The sequence below is a fragment of the Stenella coeruleoalba genome (assembly GCF_951394435.1).
Source record: "Stenella coeruleoalba genome assembly, chromosome: 15".
In the NCBI taxonomy this organism is placed as follows: Eukaryota; Metazoa; Chordata; class Mammalia; order Artiodactyla; family Delphinidae; genus Stenella; species Stenella coeruleoalba.
In genome coordinates, this window is record NC_137161.1 from 14,852,613 (window position 1) to 14,872,706 (window position 20,094).

General features: G+C 48.5%; 2 protein-coding genes across 3 annotated transcripts in view; one reads left to right on the forward strand and one right to left on the reverse strand.

The window, feature by feature from the left end:
- Positions 1–6,371, reverse strand: part of DNTTIP1 (deoxynucleotidyltransferase terminal interacting protein 1) — a 25,083-nt gene extending 18,712 nt beyond the window's left edge. The window contains exons 1-3 of the mRNA XM_079944635.1: positions 6,155–6,371; positions 5,504–5,574; positions 4,754–4,850 (exon numbers count right to left, since the gene is read on the reverse strand). Coding sequence (XP_079800761.1) covers positions 4,754–4,850; positions 5,504–5,574; positions 6,155–6,259 — 273 coding nt within the window. The 5' untranslated portion in view covers positions 6,260–6,371. The remainder of the gene's footprint in view (positions 1–4,753; positions 4,851–5,503; positions 5,575–6,154) is intronic.
- A 19-nt stretch (positions 6,372–6,390) lies between these two features.
- WFDC3 (WAP four-disulfide core domain 3) lies at positions 6,391–18,109 on the forward strand. 2 transcript variants are annotated; one of them, XM_079944637.1, is made up of 5 exons: positions 6,391–6,437; positions 8,288–8,376; positions 16,416–16,547; positions 17,107–17,292; positions 17,909–18,109. In XM_079944637.1, the coding sequence occupies exons 2-5, from the start codon at positions 8,298–8,300 to the stop codon at positions 17,923–17,925; spliced, it is 414 nt and encodes a 137-aa protein (XP_079800763.1). In that variant the 5' UTR covers positions 6,391–6,437; positions 8,288–8,297; the 3' UTR covers positions 17,926–18,109. The 2 variants fall into 2 exon arrangements, with proteins under 2 accessions (XP_079800763.1, XP_079800762.1); XM_079944636.1 differs by lacking the exon at positions 17,909–18,109 and having other exon boundaries at positions 17,107–17,482.
- Positions 18,110–20,094: the final 1,985 nt, after the last annotated feature.

The following is a 20,094-nucleotide window of genomic DNA, read 5'->3' on the forward strand; positions in this document are numbered from 1 at the left end:
TAAGACTCGTGCCTTCACTGCAGGGGGCACCGGTTTGATCCCTGGTTGGGGAACTAAGATGCCGCTGTGTGGCGTGTGGCCAAAAAAAAACCAACCAAACAAACAAACAAAAGCAACACAACAACAACAACATTTTCTGGAGACAAATTTTCTTGAGGGAAAAATATGTTTCCTCTTTTACCCACCAATTCCATCTTTAGAAATTTATCCCCTAGAAATACTCTCACAGGTTAACAAAGATATACATTCAAAGTGCTCAATGTAGCATTGTTTGTAATAGACAAAAACTATAAGTAATCCGAATGTTCTAGGGACTAGCTCATTAAATTGTGGTACATCCATACAATAGATTACTGTGCAGCTATTATAAAAGAATCAGGGTGAGCTATTATGTATTGATCTAGAAACATGACCAAAATATATTGTGAAATGAAAAAACTGAATTGCAGAACAGTGTGTGTAAAATGATCCTACGTATTCTTTTTTTTTTTGGCCGCACTGTGCGGCTTGTGGGATCTTAGCTCCCCAACCAGGGACTGAACCTGGGCCACAACAGTGAAAGTGCCGAGTCCTAACCACTGGACCGCCAGGAAATTCCCTGATCCCATGTATTTTTTAAACATGAGTGAGTGCACGCGCACACACACGCACACACACAAATAAATATAGGAGACTATGTCATTGTTAACAGTTTGGTATCCTGGGAGGTGAGTTTTAGTGACTTTGGTTTTTACTGTTATTCAATCAAAGAATACTAATACGTACCACCTAGTCCACAATTTTGCTATATTTGCTATCATGTATTCATTTACCCATCCCATTTATCCACCCATAAATCCATTTCCTAAGCTATATTATTAGAATATTCTTTTTAAAGGGGCATGCATTTAGTAATAACAGGAATAAATGAATAAAATTCACAATGTCTTGGATAAAATCAGCTATTTCTAGAAGTTATTTTTCTAAACATTTTTAAGAAAATGGGTAGCTGAGATTTGGAACATCATTAAACAAAGTGATCAGATGAGGTCGATCAAGAGCCTGGACTTACCTGAAGCTGTGATGTAATCAAGTCATTTGTACCTTGTCTAAAAACAAGTGTGGGGCTTCCCTGGTGGCGCAGTGGTTGGGAGTCCGCCTGCCAATGCAGGGGACACGGGTTCGATCCCTGGTCCGGGAGGATCCCACATGCCGTGGAGTGGCTAGGCCTGTGCGCCACAACTGCTGGGCCCGTGTGCCACAACTACTGGAGCCCACGCACCGCAACAGAAGAGGCCACCTCAGTGAGAAGCCTGCACACCCCACAGAGGAGTGGCCCCCGCTCACTGCAACTGGAAAAAGCCTGCATGCAGCAATGAAGACCCAGCGCAGCCAAAAATAAAATTTTAAAAAGTAAAATAAAATAAAAACAAGTGTGGCAAGGACTTATCTTTGCAGACTACATGAAGCCACAAATTGTGTTTATCCAGCATTTGTTCAGGAGAGAAAGTTCCTGAATCATGGCATCCACTACTGGGACAAGCAACAAGGAAAGTGCTTTGGAGGTAGACAGTCCTGGATTGAATGCTGGTCTAGCCTTTTCCTAGGTGCTTAACCTCTTTATTTTTGCACATGTAGAGGTACAGAGGTATTAGAATACTTGGTGCATTCTGGGATGTGCAGAAGTCAGGGGCAGGAATAACTAGGTATGTAGGGGAGTGTGGCTGATCACAGGGGACCACATGTGCCATGTTAAGGAATTTGGATTTCACCCAGAAAAAAATGGAAAGTTGTGGAGGGATTTTAAATAGGGGAGTGACACCATTGGGTTTATATTTGAGAGATCACTGGCAGCTGTATGGAGGGTGGATTGAAAGAGGGAAAGAACAGAGGCGGTTAGGGATTACAGTGGGAGCCTGAATGAGAAATAATGAAGGCCTGAACCAAGGCAGAGGCAAGGAATAAGGGTATGCTGGTCATACTGTGGGGTGGAAGGTACAGGACCCCGCTACTGGATATGGAAGATGGAGCAGAGGGCAGAGCCACTGGACTCTGGTTTCTAAGTGAATGATGGTCCCATTCAAACTTGTCCAAAACTGAGCTCCTGATTTCCCCTGCTTGTCTCCATCTTCCTCATATCAAGTCAATGGCAATCCTATCTTTACAGTTGACCCTGACAAATAACTCTGGAGTTGTTTACTTCTTTTTCTTTTACCCGGCACATCTGAATCATTAGCAAATCCTGTTGCTACCTTGAAAACACATACGGAATCTGATTCTTTCCCAACACCTTTACTGCTAACACCCAAGCCACTATCATCTCAAGCCTCCTAACTGGTCCTCCTGAAGTCTATTCTCTTTACAACTGTCAGAGCGACTTTTTAAAAGTGTTCAGATCATGAACTCCGCTCAAAACTCTCCAAAAGCCTCTATTTTACTTGCAATAAAACCCAAAGTCCTGTCGACTGGAAAGAAAATGCACAACCTGAAAGTTGATTATATTTTATTCAGTGGACAAAACTGAGGACTTAAGCCTGGGACACAGCATCTCAGACAGCTCTGAGGGACTACTCCAAAGAGGCAAGTGCGGGGAGCCAGGATATATAGGAGTTTTCGCAACAAAGACCACGGAGTCGGAACATCAAAAGATTACTCTTAAATAAAGAAAACCAGACATCTCAAATTAAGGAATTTAGCACTTTCCTATGCATGGGAAGATGCAAGAGTCCGGGCTCAATGAAATTATTCCTTTGATATGCACCTCAGCTATCTGGGACCAGGATCCTGTGCTTTCTCATCCTGAGTCTCCTCAAGGTGCACGGTCAGGGGTGGCTGCAGCAGTTGACCGCTAGATGGCGGGCATCCTGTTTCTATCCTGAGTTCCCTCATGGCTCAACATCAGGGTGGCTGTAATGTGATGGCTTGATGGCTGCAACATCCTTTATTTCCTGATGTGGCAAGCAATAAATTTCATTCACAGTCCTCACCACGGCTTTAAAGTTCCGCCTGAGCTGAGTCTGTTACCTGTCTGGTCACCTCTCCTTCTCCTCTCCTTCCGGCTCTGCTGGCTCCAGCCACTCTGTTGCTTTGAATGTGCCAAGCATGCTTCTGCCTCAGGTCCTTTGCCCTTGTTCCCTCTGCCTGGGTTGCTTTCCCTCCAGGTATCTGCACAACTTGTTCTTTCCTCACTTTATTTGGGTCTCTGCTCAAATGTCCTCTTATCAGAGGGCTTTCCTAGCCACAAGCTATGAAATAGCATCCTTGTTCCCTATCGGTCACTCTCTTCCTGTTCTCTCTGGCATTCCCTGACAAAGTACACATTTATTTAAAGAGGGTAAGGACACTGTCCATTTTATTCACTGCTACATCCCTAAGTGCCTAGGATAGTGCTTGCATTATGGTAGGTGCTCAGTAAATACTTTTTGAATGAATGAATAAACACAAGAGAGAAGGTTTAGGAAGAAAAACAAGAGTTCAGTCCTGGGCTTCCCTGGTGGTGCAGTGGTTGAGAGTCCGCCTGCCAATGCAGGGGACACGGGTTCGTGCCCCGGTCTGGGAGGATCCCACATGCCGTGGAGCGGCTGGTCCCGTGAGCCATGGCCGCTGAGCCTGCGCGTCCGGAGCCTGTGCTCCGCAATGGGAGAGGCCACAACAGTGAGAGGCCCGCGTACCGCAAAAAAAAAAAAAAAAAGAGTTCAGTCCTGAATATGCTGGGATTGAAGTATCCATGGGACATCCAGGTAGAGCCATGTATAAGTTTATTAATAGATCTTGAAAAGAATTTTAAATAGTAATAATGATGATATTATTAAACAAGTAATAAAAACACCTGCATTCCAAGCACAGTGCTAAGCATATTACACTTAAGTCACTTCATCCTCACAACAGCTTGGCCAAATGTAACGGAGCAGGACCCTATGGGGCCTTCCCGGGGGCAGACCCCTCCCTCATATCCTCTGCTTTAGCTCCTCCCTCAAGTACCTAGATAACAGTATCTGATGCACATTTCCTGAATTGTCTTATAGATGCTAAATCCACCACCAAAGGGAAGAAATGAACTACCTGATGAATATGAGCACATAGCCCCCAGAGCCTAAGGATTAATAATGTTAACCCCTGTGACACCACCGTTACCTCACCATCACCCAATCAGAGAATTGTGCACGAGCTGATCACAGACCCTGGGATGCCCCTCCCTCACTCTGCCTTTAAAAATGCTTTGCTGAGGGGGCTTCCCTGGTGGCGCAGTGGTTGAGAGTCTGACTGCCGATGCAGGGGACACGGGTTCGTGCCCCGGTCTGGGAGGATCCCGCATGCCGCCGAGCGGCTGGGCCCATGAGCCATGGCCGCTGAGCCTGCGCGTCCCGAGCCTGTGCTCTGCAACGGGAGAGGCCATGGCAGTGAGAGGCCCGCATACCGTAAAAGAAAAAAAAAAAAGCTTTGCTAAACCCATCGGGGACTTTGGGTGTTTTGAGCACTAGCTGTCCTGGACTCCTTGCTTGGTGCCCTGCAATAAATGCTGTACTTTCCTTCACCACAACCCAGGGACAGTAGATTGGCTTCACTGCACGTGGGCAAGCAGTAAGACCCGAGTTTGGTTTGGTAACAAGAAGAGGAATTCAAATTACCCCCAAAGAGGAAAAACATTCTTCGGGGGTTCAGAATTGGAAAACTTTTGATTATCTGTGTGTACTAGAAAGAGAGACTGTGATGCAGGCAAGGACTGCCCATGAGTCTTTATTCCTGTTAATTTTTATCTTTGTGTCCTTCTCACCTTCATGTACTTGTTGAAGACAGTCTGGATCTCCTCATTGATGCTAGGCTGCAAGACAGCTCGGAGGAGATCCATGGAGATGGCAGGATCTGTGAAACTGCATTCAGGAAGGAGACACAGTCAGGAGGCATGTCCCAAACATATCCTTTCCTACTCTGCCCAGCCAATTATTGAGATAGGACCCTTTAATGACAATAACATATGGCTTTTACAGAAAACTAGCCACGTGCCCAGGTGCTCTGCAAACCACATAGATGCAGGACTTTATTTCATACTCATACCTCTATGGAATGGCATTATTTTTAAAGTGTTATAGAGGTATAATACTTAACACAGAAAAAGTCTATACACTTTAACAAACAGTTTTAGTGAACATCCTTTTAATCGCTACTCAGGTCAAGAAACATATATAACCAGCATCCCAAAGACCCATCTTGTGCTCTCTCCCTTCCCTGAGATGGATACTATTAGCCCCACATTTTTTTAACTTCCATGCTATCCTGCCTCTTTGGAGCCTTCAAACGCAGAGCCTGTGAATGTTAGGGACCTTGGGCACTGTTGAATCAACATGCCCCCTCTTTTGAGTTCAGAAGGGAAATGACTTGCTCAAGGTCACACAGAGTTACAGAATCTGAATCTCCTCTTTCTATTGGCCGATGATCTCTTTCTCAGCTCTGTGCAGTGGGGACCCAAAAGCTGCCTCCCAAGCCAGTGCCTGGGAGAGGAAGTCCCACCCAAGGCCAGCCTTACCTTGTTGTCATCTGTGAGCGGCGGCCCCTCCGCTGTACCTGCCGGTGCTTTATCATTATGTTCCAAGGGTTCTGTGGAGACCAAGGGAGCAGATGTCACCGAGGTCCGTGACGCTGGGGTGGAGGTGGAGGGTGGGTATTAAGTTATACCTAGACATCCCTGCTTCTCAGGTGCTTTCACCGTCTCTCCCCGCTTGGGGTAGGGGGGAGGGCAGTGGTTGGAAGGTCCTACCAGGGAAGAGGAACCGAGATAAAAGCTTCCTGCCCCCAAATCCCAACCCCACTTTTTCAGGAACGGGTGGAGGAAAGGAATCAGTGTCCACCGAGGGGCTACTCTGTGCCAGATGAGGCGCCGGGCGCTTTACCCGCATTTATATCCTTTCCCACAACAACTTTACGAGGCAGGGCCTAATCATCTCCATTTTCGAGAAGAGAAAACTGGCGCTCAGGGGCTTGGCAGGGCCGGCCTACGTCACCTAGCTGGGGGGGCGGCACCAGAATATGAAGCCGGGTCGTCGGACTTCGACAACCACAACCCCTCGGCAGCACCAGCCGCCTCGTTCTCTCGCCCACGGGCCAGGGTCCCGGGAGCCCGAGGCCCTGTGGGGCCCAAGCCCAGGCCTGGCCGCGGCTTCCCCGGGGACGCCCTCACCGTGAGAACCAGCTGCCCCGCTGCGCCCGCGTCTCCCAGCTCGGGTCCGCCCCGCTCTGCCCCGCCGGGTCCCCGCGGCTGCTCAGCGTCTCCAGTGGCCCCCATGGCGCCCCCGGTATCCACAAGTTCAGCCCGACTCTGTCACCGGCTGAAAAGTCTCTCTGTGACGTCATTGGAGCGCGCCGCCTGCAGTCTCCGGAAGCGCGACGCAGCGAGCGGCAGGGTTACCAGGGAAACCGAGCCGCCGCGTCTCGCCGGGTCCCAGACGCTTAGAGGCCCTGTGGTAGGTTGACCAGGCTCCCTCTCGGGAGCGGCCGCCCCTCGGGTGTAAACTGTGGGTGTTCAGTCAAGGATCTTTCTCTGGCCGGACCAAGACCCGTGGAGAAGTGCGGGTCAGGAGGAGGGGAGCAGGTTTCCTCGGGCTGGTGTTGGGGAGCGGAGGGCAGCGTTTGGTACCGAGGCGCCTGCAGTTGTCTCTGGAAAACTAGATTTTAATATGCCTGGCACTCAGCCCCCGGAATTGGATGGGCCCAATGCGAGGACCCCGAAACCCAGCAAGAGGGGGTCTGGCCCATGCCATCCCACTCACCCAGTGGTCTCTCCAGGCCTTGACCCCAGGGATTGCCTCTTGGCGTCTGAATGAAGATTCTGGGCTTCTCTCCCAGATGCGTGATACTGGGATGGGCTGGGGATGCAGGGATTTAACAGCTGTGGAGTTCCCCAGAGCCCCTTTAGCTCTGCATTAGAGGTAAGACGTCCATGAATAGAATTGGATCTACTTATGGGTGGTAGATAAAATTACTTTTATCAGGTCGTAATACGGGGTAGTAGAAGGTGCATGAGTTTTGCAGTTAGAAAGATCTGAGTTCAAATCCATTATGATATGGTGGTTAACACTGACTATGGGATTGGACTGCTTACCTTTGTTCTGCTACTTATTAGCTGTGACCCACATTTCTTTCTGTGCCTCAGTTTCCCCATCTGTAGAATGGGGATAATAGTACCTAACTCATAGGGTTGCAATGAGAATTAAGTGAGTTAATTCATGTAAAGTACTTAGAACCTTGGCAGTAGTAAACCCTCAAACAATGTTATGTCATTACTATTATTAAATTCCAGCAGCTACCACTTACTAGCTTAATGACCTTGGCTAATTTTCCCTCTGAACTAGTTTTCTTACTTCTGCAAGATTATTGTGAGGCATAAAATAAATAATGTGTATAAAACACATGTTAGGTCATCAATAAATGTTAATTATCTCCACGCTCCAATATCAGCCTTAAAACAATAAGGCAACTTTCTGGCACCAAACTCTTTGTCCCTATTAAGGAGGTTTTTACCCTTTAACCTTATTAGGCTAAGCAATGCCAATAGGTATTGCTGTTAGGTATCATGGTTGACCAAAGGAATAGATTAAAAAAAATAAAAAGAAATATAGGAAGAAGAGATAAAGAAAGGGAGTATATATGACCTAGGTTACTACTTGAGTCATAGCAGCTGTTCTTTTGGGTTTTGTTGACTAACCTTCATATAGTCCAATAATACCCTGTATGGGCTAGAGGGACCAAGATTTAGGTTTTTGGTGCATTTATATTAGTTCTGAACAAATCTAAACACTGCTTTTCTGTAGTTTTTGGATAGTTTCTAAGCAGTCTGTTCCATTCTCTGTTTTCTAGGTTGCTAGGATGGACAGGAGCCACAGTGCATTTTATTAGCTTTGGTTCTTTTCTTTAGTTGTGTCTCTAGTCCTTTCCTCTCTCATTACAGCTGTAGCTGTGTCCTTCCAAAACCCTCTAAGGCTCTCTTTGATCCTTTATCCAGTGGCCATCCCTCCATTTCCTCAGCTGCCCATTAGATTCCTCATCATTGTCCAGGGATGTTGTGTATACTGCAGAGTTTGATCATTCCCATCACGTGTGTCTTTTGGTAGTGCCAGGAATTTTCCCACACACCAGCAACCAGTCACTTTTCTTCTTGTCTGGAGAAGACATCGTTGGGGATTATTGCGAAAGGGAAAACTTTGTGGCTGGCCTTAGACCAATCCCCTAGTCTTGCCCTTCCCTCGGTTGATGTATTGATACAAGGCAAGGTGTACACGTCTGGCCTGAACTGAGTTCTCATCTCTACCCTCAGCATCATCATCATGTCGAGCTGCCTCTTCCTCCTGAAGGCACTTCTTGCTCTTGGGTCTGTGGCGTCCTGGGTGACTGCAGGAGAGCATGGTGAGCTATCATTTGGGATCCCTGGCTAACAGCAATAGAAAATGACTAGAGAAGTCATCCCCTGCCTCCTCCCAGAGTGAGGGTCCTCATCTGGGGAGATGGTCTTCTCTGTAGAACAGAACTGGACGCATAGATTCTTGGGACAGCCAGGATAGGTCTTCCTGGCTTTCTCTGTCCTCTCTGGAGATAGCACTTCCAGTCTGGCTTACTAGAGGTTCTAGCTTTTCCCGAGGGCTCTCACCCTAGGGTGAGAATAGGATCGCCCCAAGCTTTCTGTCTCTCTCTCTCTGCAGAGTGGCTGGTCCATGTGTGGTGCTGGGTGCATGTTAGCAGCTGTGTGGGAGAAGGGGAAAGTGGTTGCAGAAATATTTTGTTTTGAATTTATTTATTTATTTAATTTATTTATTTTTGGCTGCGTTGGATCTTCATTGCTGCGCGTGGGCTTTCTCTAGTTGCGGCGAGCAGGGTCTACTCTTCCTTGCGGTGCACGGGCTTCTCACTGTAGTGGCTTCTCTTGCTGCGGAGCACGGGCTCTAGGCTCGCGGGCTCAGTAGTTGTGGCTTGCGGGCTCTAGAGCGCCGGCTCAGTAGTTGTGGCGCATGGGCTTAGTTGCTCTGCGGCATGTGGGATCTTCCCGGACCAGGGATCGAACCTGTGTCCCCTGCATTGGCAGGCGGATTCTTAACCACTGTGCAACCAGGGAAGCCCCAGAAATATTTTTGACAGGAATCTTGGAGAGACTAAAAGTCCCCGAAGTACATTTGGCTTCCATTCCCTGTTTCTTGAGGCCTCGCCAGTTGCCCCAATCTCAAGTGATAACTTTTGCAGTGAAAGAAGGAAAATGCCCTCGCGATAAGACCCCATGCAAAGAGCCATACCGGGAGGATGAATCCTGTCTGGCTAGGCAGAAGCACTGCAGCGCAGGCTGTGGTCGGCTCTGTCGAGCAGGCACCCCTAAGGGTATGTTGGCTTGAGAGGCGAAATCCGAGTCTCCTTTCCGATCTTGCCTCTGGGCTAGATAGAGCCAGAGAGCTTCCTATCTCCTCGGTTGGCTCTTGAAATTTAGCTCACCTCTTTTTTCCCCTTTTGGGGGGTCTCTTCTCCTTTAATCACTCGTGTCCCCAGTTCTTTGCCTTCTGTCAGGAGAGAACAGGCCATTGATTATCTGCATCTTATACTTTGAACTCAGGGTTCCTGTTAAGGCTGGCCTCCTTCCAGCCAAACCTCCCCAGGTAGCAGGCCCCTTCCCTGTACCCAGTGGCGTTGTCTGCGCCTGGCTGCAGCAGCTCCCTTGGGCAGCCTGCCCGTAAGGGAGAATAGAGTGTTGTACTCTTTGCCAGGACTCTGGAGGGCCAGCTCTGGAACCAGAGCCTGGGAATCTGTCTCACGCGGGTCACTCACTGTCAACTTGTCAGGCCTGGTACAATCTTCGCAGTGTTTGAAGGTGATGGCTGAATTGCGGGGGCTGAGGGTGAGGCCGGCCGCCAGGCGAGGCAGCTTGGTGAGCTGCCCTGGGCCCTGGCCAGCCCAGATGGGGCTTCCTCTTTCCTTGGAGCTTGGCCGGTTAGAGTAGTGATCTCTCTGCACCTCTCCCAGAGCCCACTGGCTGAGTGGGGTTCCTCGTCTGGTGGGAAGGAATATTTCTGCTGGGATATTAGCTAACTACTTTTTCCTGGAGGAGGGCTGGCCCACTCACCCAGCGGGACTCGTTGCTACAGCCCACTGCACAGGGAATTCCCCTTCCTGGGCTATGAATAATCTCTACTTTCATTAAGCTCTGATTTGCCAGAAGCTTACCATAGCCTGTCCTGTCTGTTTGGTAACTTGGAGGAATGTCAGGGTGTCTGAGGGCACAGGACAGACCCTGGGACCTGCTCCCCTGAGGCAGTTCGGGTCTGAGCATGGGTCTGAACCGGGCTCCTCTGCTTGCTGGCTCTGTGGCCTTGGACAAGTCCTTTCATCTCTTTGAACCTCATTTTTATCATCCTTAAAATGGAGATAAGGGTATTTATCTCATAGAGTGATAATGCAGTGTCCATTTGGGCTGCTATAACAGAATACCATAGACTGGGTGGCTTATAGACAACAAAAATTTATTTCTTACGATTCTGGAGGCTGGGAAGTCCAAGATCAAGGTCCAGCAGGTTCAGTGTCTGGGAGGGCCTGCTTCCTGGTTTGTAGCCTGCCGTCTTTTTGCTGTGACCTCACGTGGCAGAAGGGCAGTAAGGGCCACTAGTATTCATGAGGGCTCCAGTCTCCTGGCTTAATCACCTCCCAAAGACCCCACTTCCAAATACCCTCACTTTGGAGATTAGGTTTCAAAATATGAATTTTCGGAGAATAAAAATATTCAGTCTACAGCATGCAGTTGAGAAGAAATGCACATAAGAAACTTGTACAAAACCTGCCAGATAATACCTGACGGCTCACATAGTTATGCCCAGCACCTTGCTGTTCAGGTTCCCTCCCAACTATCTGAGGTCTGGCTTGTCTATTCACTTGCTCACTTATAAATGGATTCAATACATATTGAGTGTCTACCCTACCTGGCATTTGGGCATCCTGGGGTAAGCATGGTAGCCACGGCCCTTGCTCTCATGGAGCTCACCCTCTGATGTGAGACACAGTAAATAATCATAAACGAGCAAGAATAACCACCAGTCGTGATGAGTGCAATGAAGGGAAAGAAAAGAGAGGGAAAGAGGAGGTGTCATTTTAAGTTGGAGAACGAGAAGGAGCTGGCCATTGGGTGGAGTGCTATGAAGAGGGAACTGCAGGGGCAAAAGCAGTGGAGTAGGGCAGGGCTTACTATTTTTTTTTTTTTTTTAACATCTTTATTGGGGTATAATTGCTTTACAATGGTGTGTTAGTTTCTGCTTTATAACAAAGTGAATCAGTCATACATAAACATATGTTCCCATATGTCTCCCCTCTTGCGTCTAGGGCTTACTATTTTAAGGAGGGGAAAGGTCAGTGTGGCTGGAGGAAAGAGATGGTGAAGGAAGGTGGTTCCAGTTGAGGCAGAGTCCAGACTTTGGGGGAGTCTCCGGGGCCTCTGTCTAAGGCTTTATTGTAAGTGCAATGGGAGGCCTTTAAAGGGGGCTATAAAAGCAGGAGAGGCCTGATCCGCTTTTCATTTTAAAAAGGCTACTCTGCTGGTGTCTGAAGAATGGATGGGGCGAATGTAGAAGATGGCAGGCCAGTTGAGAGGCCAATATGCCAGGCTGGGTTGGGGGTGATCATGACTCAGACCAGGGTGGTGACAGTGCAGACCTGGAAGAGTGGCAGACTTGAAGTACTTTTTTTTTTTTTTTTACGGTACGTGGGCCTCTCACTGTTGTGGTCTCTCCCGTTGCAGAGCACAGGCTCCGGACGCGCAGGCTCAGCGGCCACGGCTCGCGGGCCCAGCCGCTCCGCGGCATGTGGGATCTTCCCGGACCAGGGCACGAACCCACGTCCCCTGCATCGGCAGGCGGACTCTCAACAACTGCGCCACCAGGGAAGCCCTTGAAGTACTTTTGAGGGTGAAGCTGACAGGCCCGGGGAAAGAAGTTAGCAGATGTGGGTGTTGAGGAAAAGGAAGTGTCAAAAAGGGTGGTGAGTGTCTGGCTGGAGCTGTTGGGTGATGGTGGTGGTCTTTACTGAGAAGGGGACAACTTTGGGAGGAGGAGGAGGAGGTTTTGGAGTGAAGATTCAGATTATGGCCTAAGAGTTGTCCCCTCTGGCTCCCTTATGGCCTGCCTTCCACCGCATGAAAGTTGAACCCTCCTGATCCCCCGTGACCCTCTGTTTTGCTTATTATGACATGTGCATTATTATTATTTTTAAAAAACATTTATTTATTTATTTACTTATTTATTTCGTTGTGTTGGGTCTTAGTCGTGGCTGGCGGGCTGCTTAGTTGTGGCTTGCTGGATCCTTAGTTGTGGCATGCAAACTCTTAGTTGCGGCATGCATGTGGGATCTAGTTCCCAGACCAGGGGTCAAACCGGGGCCCCCTGCACTGGGAGTGTGGAGTCTTTTTAAATAAATTTATTTATTATTTATTTATTTATTTTTGGCTGCATTGGGTCTTCGTTGCTGCATGCGGGCTTTCTCTAGTTGTGGCGAGCGGGGGCTACTCTTCCTTGTGGTGCGCGGGCTTCTCATTGCAGTGGCTTCTCTTGTTGCGGAGTGCGGGCTCTAGAGCGCAGGCTCAGTAGTTGTGGCGTGTGGACTTAGTTGCTCCGTGGCATGTGGGATCTTCCTGGACCAGGGCTCAAACTCGCATCCCCTTCATTGGCAGGCAGATTCTTAACCACTGAGCTACCAGGGAAGCCCTAGAGCACAGAGTCATAACCACTGCGCCACCAGGGAAGTCCCACGACATGTACATTGTATCCTTCGTATGCATTGATGGCATGGGCTCCCTGTGTGTTTGGGTCCCCTTTTTCTAAAACCTCACTGCTGGTTGTACAGCTAAGAGTTGACACAGCAGGCCCAAGACTGATATTCTCAGAAAGGCCTGCTCACAAGATTGGCCTTGGTGGGCTTCTGGGAATTTGGATTTTGAGACGGTTCCTGCCACCGTAACTAATAAGAGTGGTATGAGCTAGGCAGAGAGCACCCATGTGACCAGACCGCAGGAAGAACCCTAAGCCTCCAGTGAGCTTCCCTGGTAGATACCACTTCACATGTACCGTCACAATTCCATACTGGAGGAATGAAGTCATCCTGTGTGACTCCCCTGGGAGAGGACTCTTGGAAGCTTGCGCCTGGCTTCCTCTGGACTTCACCTCATGCACCTCTTCCCTTTGATGATTTTGCTTTGTATTTTTGTGCTGTCGTAAATCATGGCCATGGGTACAACTGTATGCTGAGTCCTGTGAGTCCTAGAGAATCACCAAAACTAGGAGTGGTCTTGGGGGTTCCAGACACACTAGTTTATTTATAAGTTTTCCTAACCCCTAAAACTGTCTACCACTGGGTCTTTTGGCAGAACTGAGCTGAGTCCCAGTGCTTGGTGATTTGGTTTTGGGTGATCGTTGCGGAGTGCAGGGGATCACCGTGATGTGGGTTAAAGGGCAGTGGACCTAGTGTCAGAGCTGGGGGTTTGGGACCCAATTCTGTGGCCATTGACCTCAGGCCAATCCTTCCCGCTTCTGGGTGTCTGTCTATTTACAAGAGAAGAGGAGTAGGTTTGAAGGCTCAGAGGGCCCTTCTTGGCTTAAGAAGTTTTGAAATTTATTTTCTGCCAGCAGCTGGCATTCTTCCCTAGTGGAAGGTTGGAGCTGGGGCAACGGTAAAGACTAAGTGTGAGTACTTCCTAGGCTTCAGCTTTTTATTCTACTTTTCTGGTGATAGCTTGGGATCTTGGGATAGGGGCATATCTGGAGGCTAGGGATGACCATCCCCGTTCTGGCTCTCATTCCTATTTCTCATCCTGATTCCTGCTAAGATACCTGTGAGGTGACTGGAAACCATGCGTTATGAGGAACTGAGCTTACCTAGCCTGGCAAAGCTAAGACAGTGAAAGGCAGAGGATGGCTAAAGAGATGGCATGAGCCATGTTTTTGCCAGGTGTCTGGGGATAGGAAAAGGACCAATGGATAGAAACAGATTTCGGTTGAGTATAAAGAAGGACTTCCTTATACCTAAGGCTGTCTAGCTTAAGTATAAGGATGGCGTAGTCTGGCTTGGAGCTATTGAAGCCCCCTTAATTCCCGCTGTTCAAGCTGAGAGTAGGGGATTGTTTGGCAGGGATTCAAGCATCAGATGGGGCATTAGACTGGGTGGCTCTGCTGGGCACTGGTCCGAGGGGATGTGCTGTGACCCTCAGGGCTTCAGCCTATCTTCCTAAGTGTCCCTTCATTGCTTCTAATATTTGACAAAACCCCAGGGACCTCAAGGAAGCCTGGCCTGGGAGAGGGTAGGGCTTTGGTCTCTATGCCTGGTCCTGAGGATAAGGGCAGAGGTAGCAGGGTCCTCCTGGCACTGGTTACTTCAGAGTTGGGCCCGGAAAAATGGTGATATCTGGAAAGTGTGGTATTCTAGGCCTCCACTCTAGGGCACACGGTGACTTGGTGAGTTTATGTTGCTGTGTTTTTCCCAACCAGGGAGATTTATTTTATGCGCAGCCTTCTCCACCGTGGGGTAAAAGGCTTTGTTCCTTGTTAAATGGATTTTAGTGTTTGTCAGACAGGTGGGGAGGCGTGGGGAGATACATCTGGCGGTTACAGTGACCATATTTTCTGAATAAAATATATCAAGACACATAATTGTGACACAAGCGGACAATGGCAAAAAATACTTGAAATAGGGGCTATTCCGGAAAATCCTAGGATGCCAGGTTATTATATCTTGATTGTTTAGCTGCATGTATTCTCTTGGAGTCCAACACTTGCTTTTTCCATCATGTCAGAGTTCCCAGAGCCAGCTGTGTCCAATCGTATGTACATGTTCGTTCTCAGAGGCACTGGGCCAGTCCTGTCTCGGTTTTCTACAAAGCTTGAATTGCCTGTCATTTTCCCCTCCATTTAAAAAACTTGAAATAAACACTGAGAGGAATGAGTCATGGTGAGTGGGTTTGGTTTGGATGTGACTTCTTGGGTGTGCCTGCCCCCGTGGACCTGGCCTGTTGCCCACATGTCTTAAGGATGGTGTAGTAGAAAGAGTGCTTCACTGCAAACCGAGAGGCTGAGTTTTGTCCTGCTTTGCCGCTGACTCACTCTGCAGTTCTGGGCCAACCCCTTCTCTTCTCTGAGTTTCATTGTCTTCTTAGGGGCTGTGAAAGGGCACATCAAGAATGTGTTTGGCTACATGAAGCAGAAAATGAAACCAACAGGGATTCTTCTTTCTCACATAACAAGAAGTCCTGAAGTCAGCGCCAGGGCTGGTGTGGTGACTCCACGATGAAACAATTTCTCTGTCTCTCCTTTGCAATTCTTGACTTTGTCTTCATACTGGGTGCCTCCTGGTTGCAAGAAGGCTGCTCTGATTCCTTGTCTGTCTTTGGACTGGAAGAAGAAAGAAATGAGAGGGCAGTTTGACAGCTGTATTCTCTGAACCAACAATGCAATAGTTTTCCCAGCTTATATCTTAGTTTGTGGTCACCCCTAGTTACAAGGGAATATGGGGGAAGCAAATCATTTTAGCTGACTGGGCTCACTGCCTCTCAGAACAAGCCTGGGGTTCTATTCACAAATGCTTCAGTTATTTATTGTCACCTAACAAACGATCCCCAAACTTAGCGACGTAACGCAGTGCATTCTTTTTTTTTTTTTTTCCCCAAAGCCCCAATCCTGAAGTCATCAACATTAACACAGTGCATTCTTTCTCACAGTTGTGTGGCTTTGTGGGTTGGCTGGGCTTAGCCGGGCAGTTCTTATACCCAGTGGCACAGCTGAGGTCCTTCATGCAGCTGGGAGCTCCCTGGCAAGTTCCACTGTGGCCGGAATGTCCAGGATGGCCTCTCCTCCTCCAGGTTCTCTCTCCGGAGGCGTCGCACTATCCCGCAGCCTAGCCCAAGCTGCTTTGCAGCACGGTGGGTGGTTTCCAAGAGGGAGTGTTCAAGCCCCAGTACGCAAGTGTTGCTCAAGCCTCTGCTTGCATCATACTTGGCTGGTGTCCTGTTGGTCAAAGCAAGTCACCCAGTCGAGCCCAGAGACGGTATGGGAGGGGGCTACCCAAGAGCACGTATTCCAGCAGCAAGCAGTGTTGATGTCGACCACAGTAAGCAAGGAGGGAGGATGAATATGGGGGTAGCAGCTAGTGCATTTGCCACAATGTGTTGGACCTCAACAGTGCTTTTCAGTCTGTGAGTCTGGATAGCTATTTAGTATTTTGTGGTCAGCATTAAAAAAAAAAAAGAAATAGAATATAAAGTATCAGCATTGCATGTACATGTATGCACATAAATATGCACATTTTACACATAAATAGGTATAAAGTACACACGGGACTCAATGGAAAAGGTATTTTGTACTCAGAGTCCCAATAAAAATAACTGGAAACACTGGGCTTGAACACCTCTGGGCCCCAGTGCTCTGATTTTATGGCAGGGTTTGGCGGTGAATGTCCTGCAGACCCCCTTCCGTGTGAAGAGCTGTGTGATGGGGACGCATCCTGTCCTCAGGGACATAAGTGCTGCAGCACTGGCTGTGGCCATGCCTGCCATGGAGACATTAAGGGAGGTATGTTGGCTCTTTGGGGAAGACTTGAGTGCTCCTGGGGTCCCAGGGTTGGCTTGGGAGGGAGCCATCTGTGGCCTTCTTCTCTTTCTCTTCGTGGGAGGAGTCAGAGTTCTCATCTTTCCAGTCCTCCTAGCCCTTCAACCCAAAGCAGCCCTCCTCCAAGGACCAAGGGGCCCATGTTGGCATTGAAAGAACTAGAGGAAGGCAGTGGGTGTTAGTAGGAAGCCCAAGCATAGGGGGAGAGGGTGGTGCTCTCGGAGCCTTGCTCCTTCTGCATCCCACCCTGCCCCAGCCCCAAACCCACAGAGGTATCAAGTCCCAAGGTACCTCTAGAGAACTTCCTGTGGGACACCATTTGGAAATCATTAGTCCAGATGCTCTCTTGGGGCCCTGCAGGGGCTCGGATCCTTGAACTTCAAGGTTTTCCAGCCAGATCTTTGGTTAAGATCTAGTTAGAATCAGGGATGGATTCATCTGGAGCCTCTAAGTCCCAGATGGGAACTTGGAGTCATTGCAGCCAACCCTCCTGTCTCTATACCTATGCCTGTTTATCCCACAGGGCGGGGTGGCGACTGTCCAAACATTTTGGTGGGCCTGTGCATTGTCAGCTGCATGGCGGATGAGAACTGCCCAGCTGGGGAAAAGTGCTGCAAGTCAGGCTGTGGCCGTTTCTGTGTCCCGCCAATCCTGCCACCCCAGCTGGCCCTGAACCCCAACCGGACCATCAGGTCTAATTTTGAATTAGGTGAGTACGGCCCATTGTTATCAGTAACAATGGCCTTAACTGCTATGTACAGAGCACTGGCTTAGGTGCTGGGTGGGGACTCCAGAAGGGCAAGACAGTTTTTGCCCTGGAGAGTCTAGTTGGAGAGAAAGATTCTATGTCACAGATCAGAACCCTTGTATAGGCAGTATGCACGTATAGGTGATGAGAGTAAGTGTGGCTGCTTGGGAAGGTCCTTCTCCTAGAAGTAGGGTTTGATCTGGGCCCTAAAGCCTAGGCAGGATGTGACCAAGGGAGGAGAGCCCAGAGAACATGCTGCACGCGTGGTCTGGTGACGGTCAGCAAAGGCACAGAGGGGGTAATGTATGTGACGTGTTTGGGGAGCTGGGATGGGGGTGGTGAGAGAGTGTGTAAGGGAACAGACAGGCTGTTTTTTGAACAGGAAATGTAAGGTTGGTCAATGAATGATAAGAGTCTTCAATGCCAGTTTAGACTGGATTGTCTGGGAAGCAGGGAGCTATGTAAGGCCTTTGAGAGCAATCTTTGCCAAACTTCTCCAGGGTGGAAGGGAAAAAACATTTTGAGGAGCTGGAGCCAGGAGGGCACAGTTGTGACCTGATGTTTCTTCTACTTGCAGAGAGCCCGGTGCCGTAGCTGTCCTGATGTGTCCTGAGTTTCTTTGGTGACTCCAGGGGGCTTGTCCTGGTAGCCAGGAGAGGATGATGTCCTGGGGCTTGTGACACCCCCAGGGACTTTCATTGCCCTCTCTGCTCTGTTTCTGTTCTTGCTGCTGCCCTGACCGTAGGAAACCCAGCCCTGGGCTTGGAAAGTGGGTGTGTGGTGCTTCTTTTCCCCAATAAAGGCTGATGCTGACCCTCTTGTCTGTGCTCCTTGAGGGCTAAGATGAGGAAAGAGAGCAAGGGGGTCTGAACGTGGCTGTGGGATTATGGGACTGACTTATTTAGGAAGGATAGGGGATCCCTTCTTTCTGAGAACACTGGAAATGGATGCTGGTTGGGTGTGGCCAGGGGGGAGAAGGACGGAAGCCAAACCCGGGGTGACTTGCCATAGGCTTGTCCAGGAGTGGGACAGTCAGGCCTCTTTTTGGACTTGCTGACCTTTCTTTTGTTGGAGAATGTGAGTTGGGGAATGGAACTGGGGTGAGTGGCTAGTTCTTTGAGTCACTTGGATGGTCCCACCTTGGCTCACTTTCCTTGGGGGCCAGCCCTTGGCTCCAAGACAGGTGTTTTGTCCCCTCCAGGTAGCTTTGCTGTAGGGAGGGATGTCTTTAGGTTCTTGGGACCAAGATAATTTTTAAAATACATATTTTTTATGTAGACAAAAAATATATTCTATATCTTGGAGATCTTTTATTCTATATCTTGGAGATCCTTTATGCCATCACATACATTCTTTTAATACAGCTCTATGAAAATAACTAACCAGTTACCTCTTGTTGGACATTAACATTTTTCACATATAAAAATCATGGCCTACTTTTGCAGATAAATCTGGGTAAATTCTTGGTAGTAGAATTCTAGTTTCTTAAATAGAGCCTGGCAAAGAACAAGCTCTCAGTAAATATTTGCTGAATGAGTGAAAGAATGAATGTAATTCCCAAGTCTATCCCATTAGGAGTTTGTTGGGCTGCAATTAATAGAAAACCTAACTAATAGTGGCTTAGCCAATAAAGACATTTAATTTTCTCACGTCAGAGTCTGGAGAGAGGCAGTGAGGCTGGTTCAGCAGCTGGACCGAAACACTGATGGCCAGAGTCATTTCTTCCGTCTCCACCATCCTCAGTGTGTTGGCTTTTGTTCTTGTGCCGGTCACCTCATGGGTGTGGGATGGTTGCTGCAGCTCTAGATGTCACAACAGGAAGTTGTGTGTAGAGGGCAGTGGTGAAAAGACCTTTACAGCAGACCATGCTCTCTTTTTCTTGATGGAGAGTGGCTTCCCCAGAAGCCACGGCCTTCCCAGGCTTCCCTTGTCATCTCATTGGCTGGAGCTGCAAGGAAGGCCTGGAAAGCAAATGTCTGCAAACGCTAATGGGAAAGTGACCTAAGATCTTAAATTAATCCTGCTTCATCCCTGAGGCTGAGGCAGGTGACCACGTGGCTATAAAAATCGAGGTTCTAGAATGGATAAAGAACAAGGTTCTACTGTATAGCACAGGGAGCTATATTCAATATCCTGTGATAAATCATAATGGAAAAGAATATGAAAGAAGAATGTATATATATATATAAATGAATCACTTTGCTGTACAGCAGAAATTAACACAACCTTGTAAATCAACTATACTTCCAAAAAAAAAAAATTGATGGGACTTCCCTGGTGGCACAGTGGTTAAGAATCTGCCTGTCAATGCAGGGGACGCGGGTTTGATCCCTGTTCCGGGAAGATCCCACATGCTGAGGAGTAACTAAGCCCGTGTGCCAGAACTACTAGCCTGTGCTCTAGAGCCCGCGAGCCACAACTACTGGGCCCGTGTGCCCCAATTACTGAAGCCCACGTGCTCTAGGGCCTGCATGCTGCAACTACTGAGCCTGTGTGCTGCAGCTACTGAAGCCCGAGTGCCTAGCGCCCGTGCTCCGCAACAAGAGAAGCCACTGCAGTGAGAGGCCTGTGCACTGCAATGAAGAGTAGCCCCCGCTCGCCACAACGAGAGAAAGCCCACCTGCAGAAACGAAGACCCAATGCAGCCAAAAAAATAATAAAATAAAATAAAATACACAACTTAAAAAAAAAGCGCTGAGAATTAAAAAAAAAATCGAGCTTCTATGAGCAAGAAGAAAGGAGGGAATGCTTTTGGGATGGGTA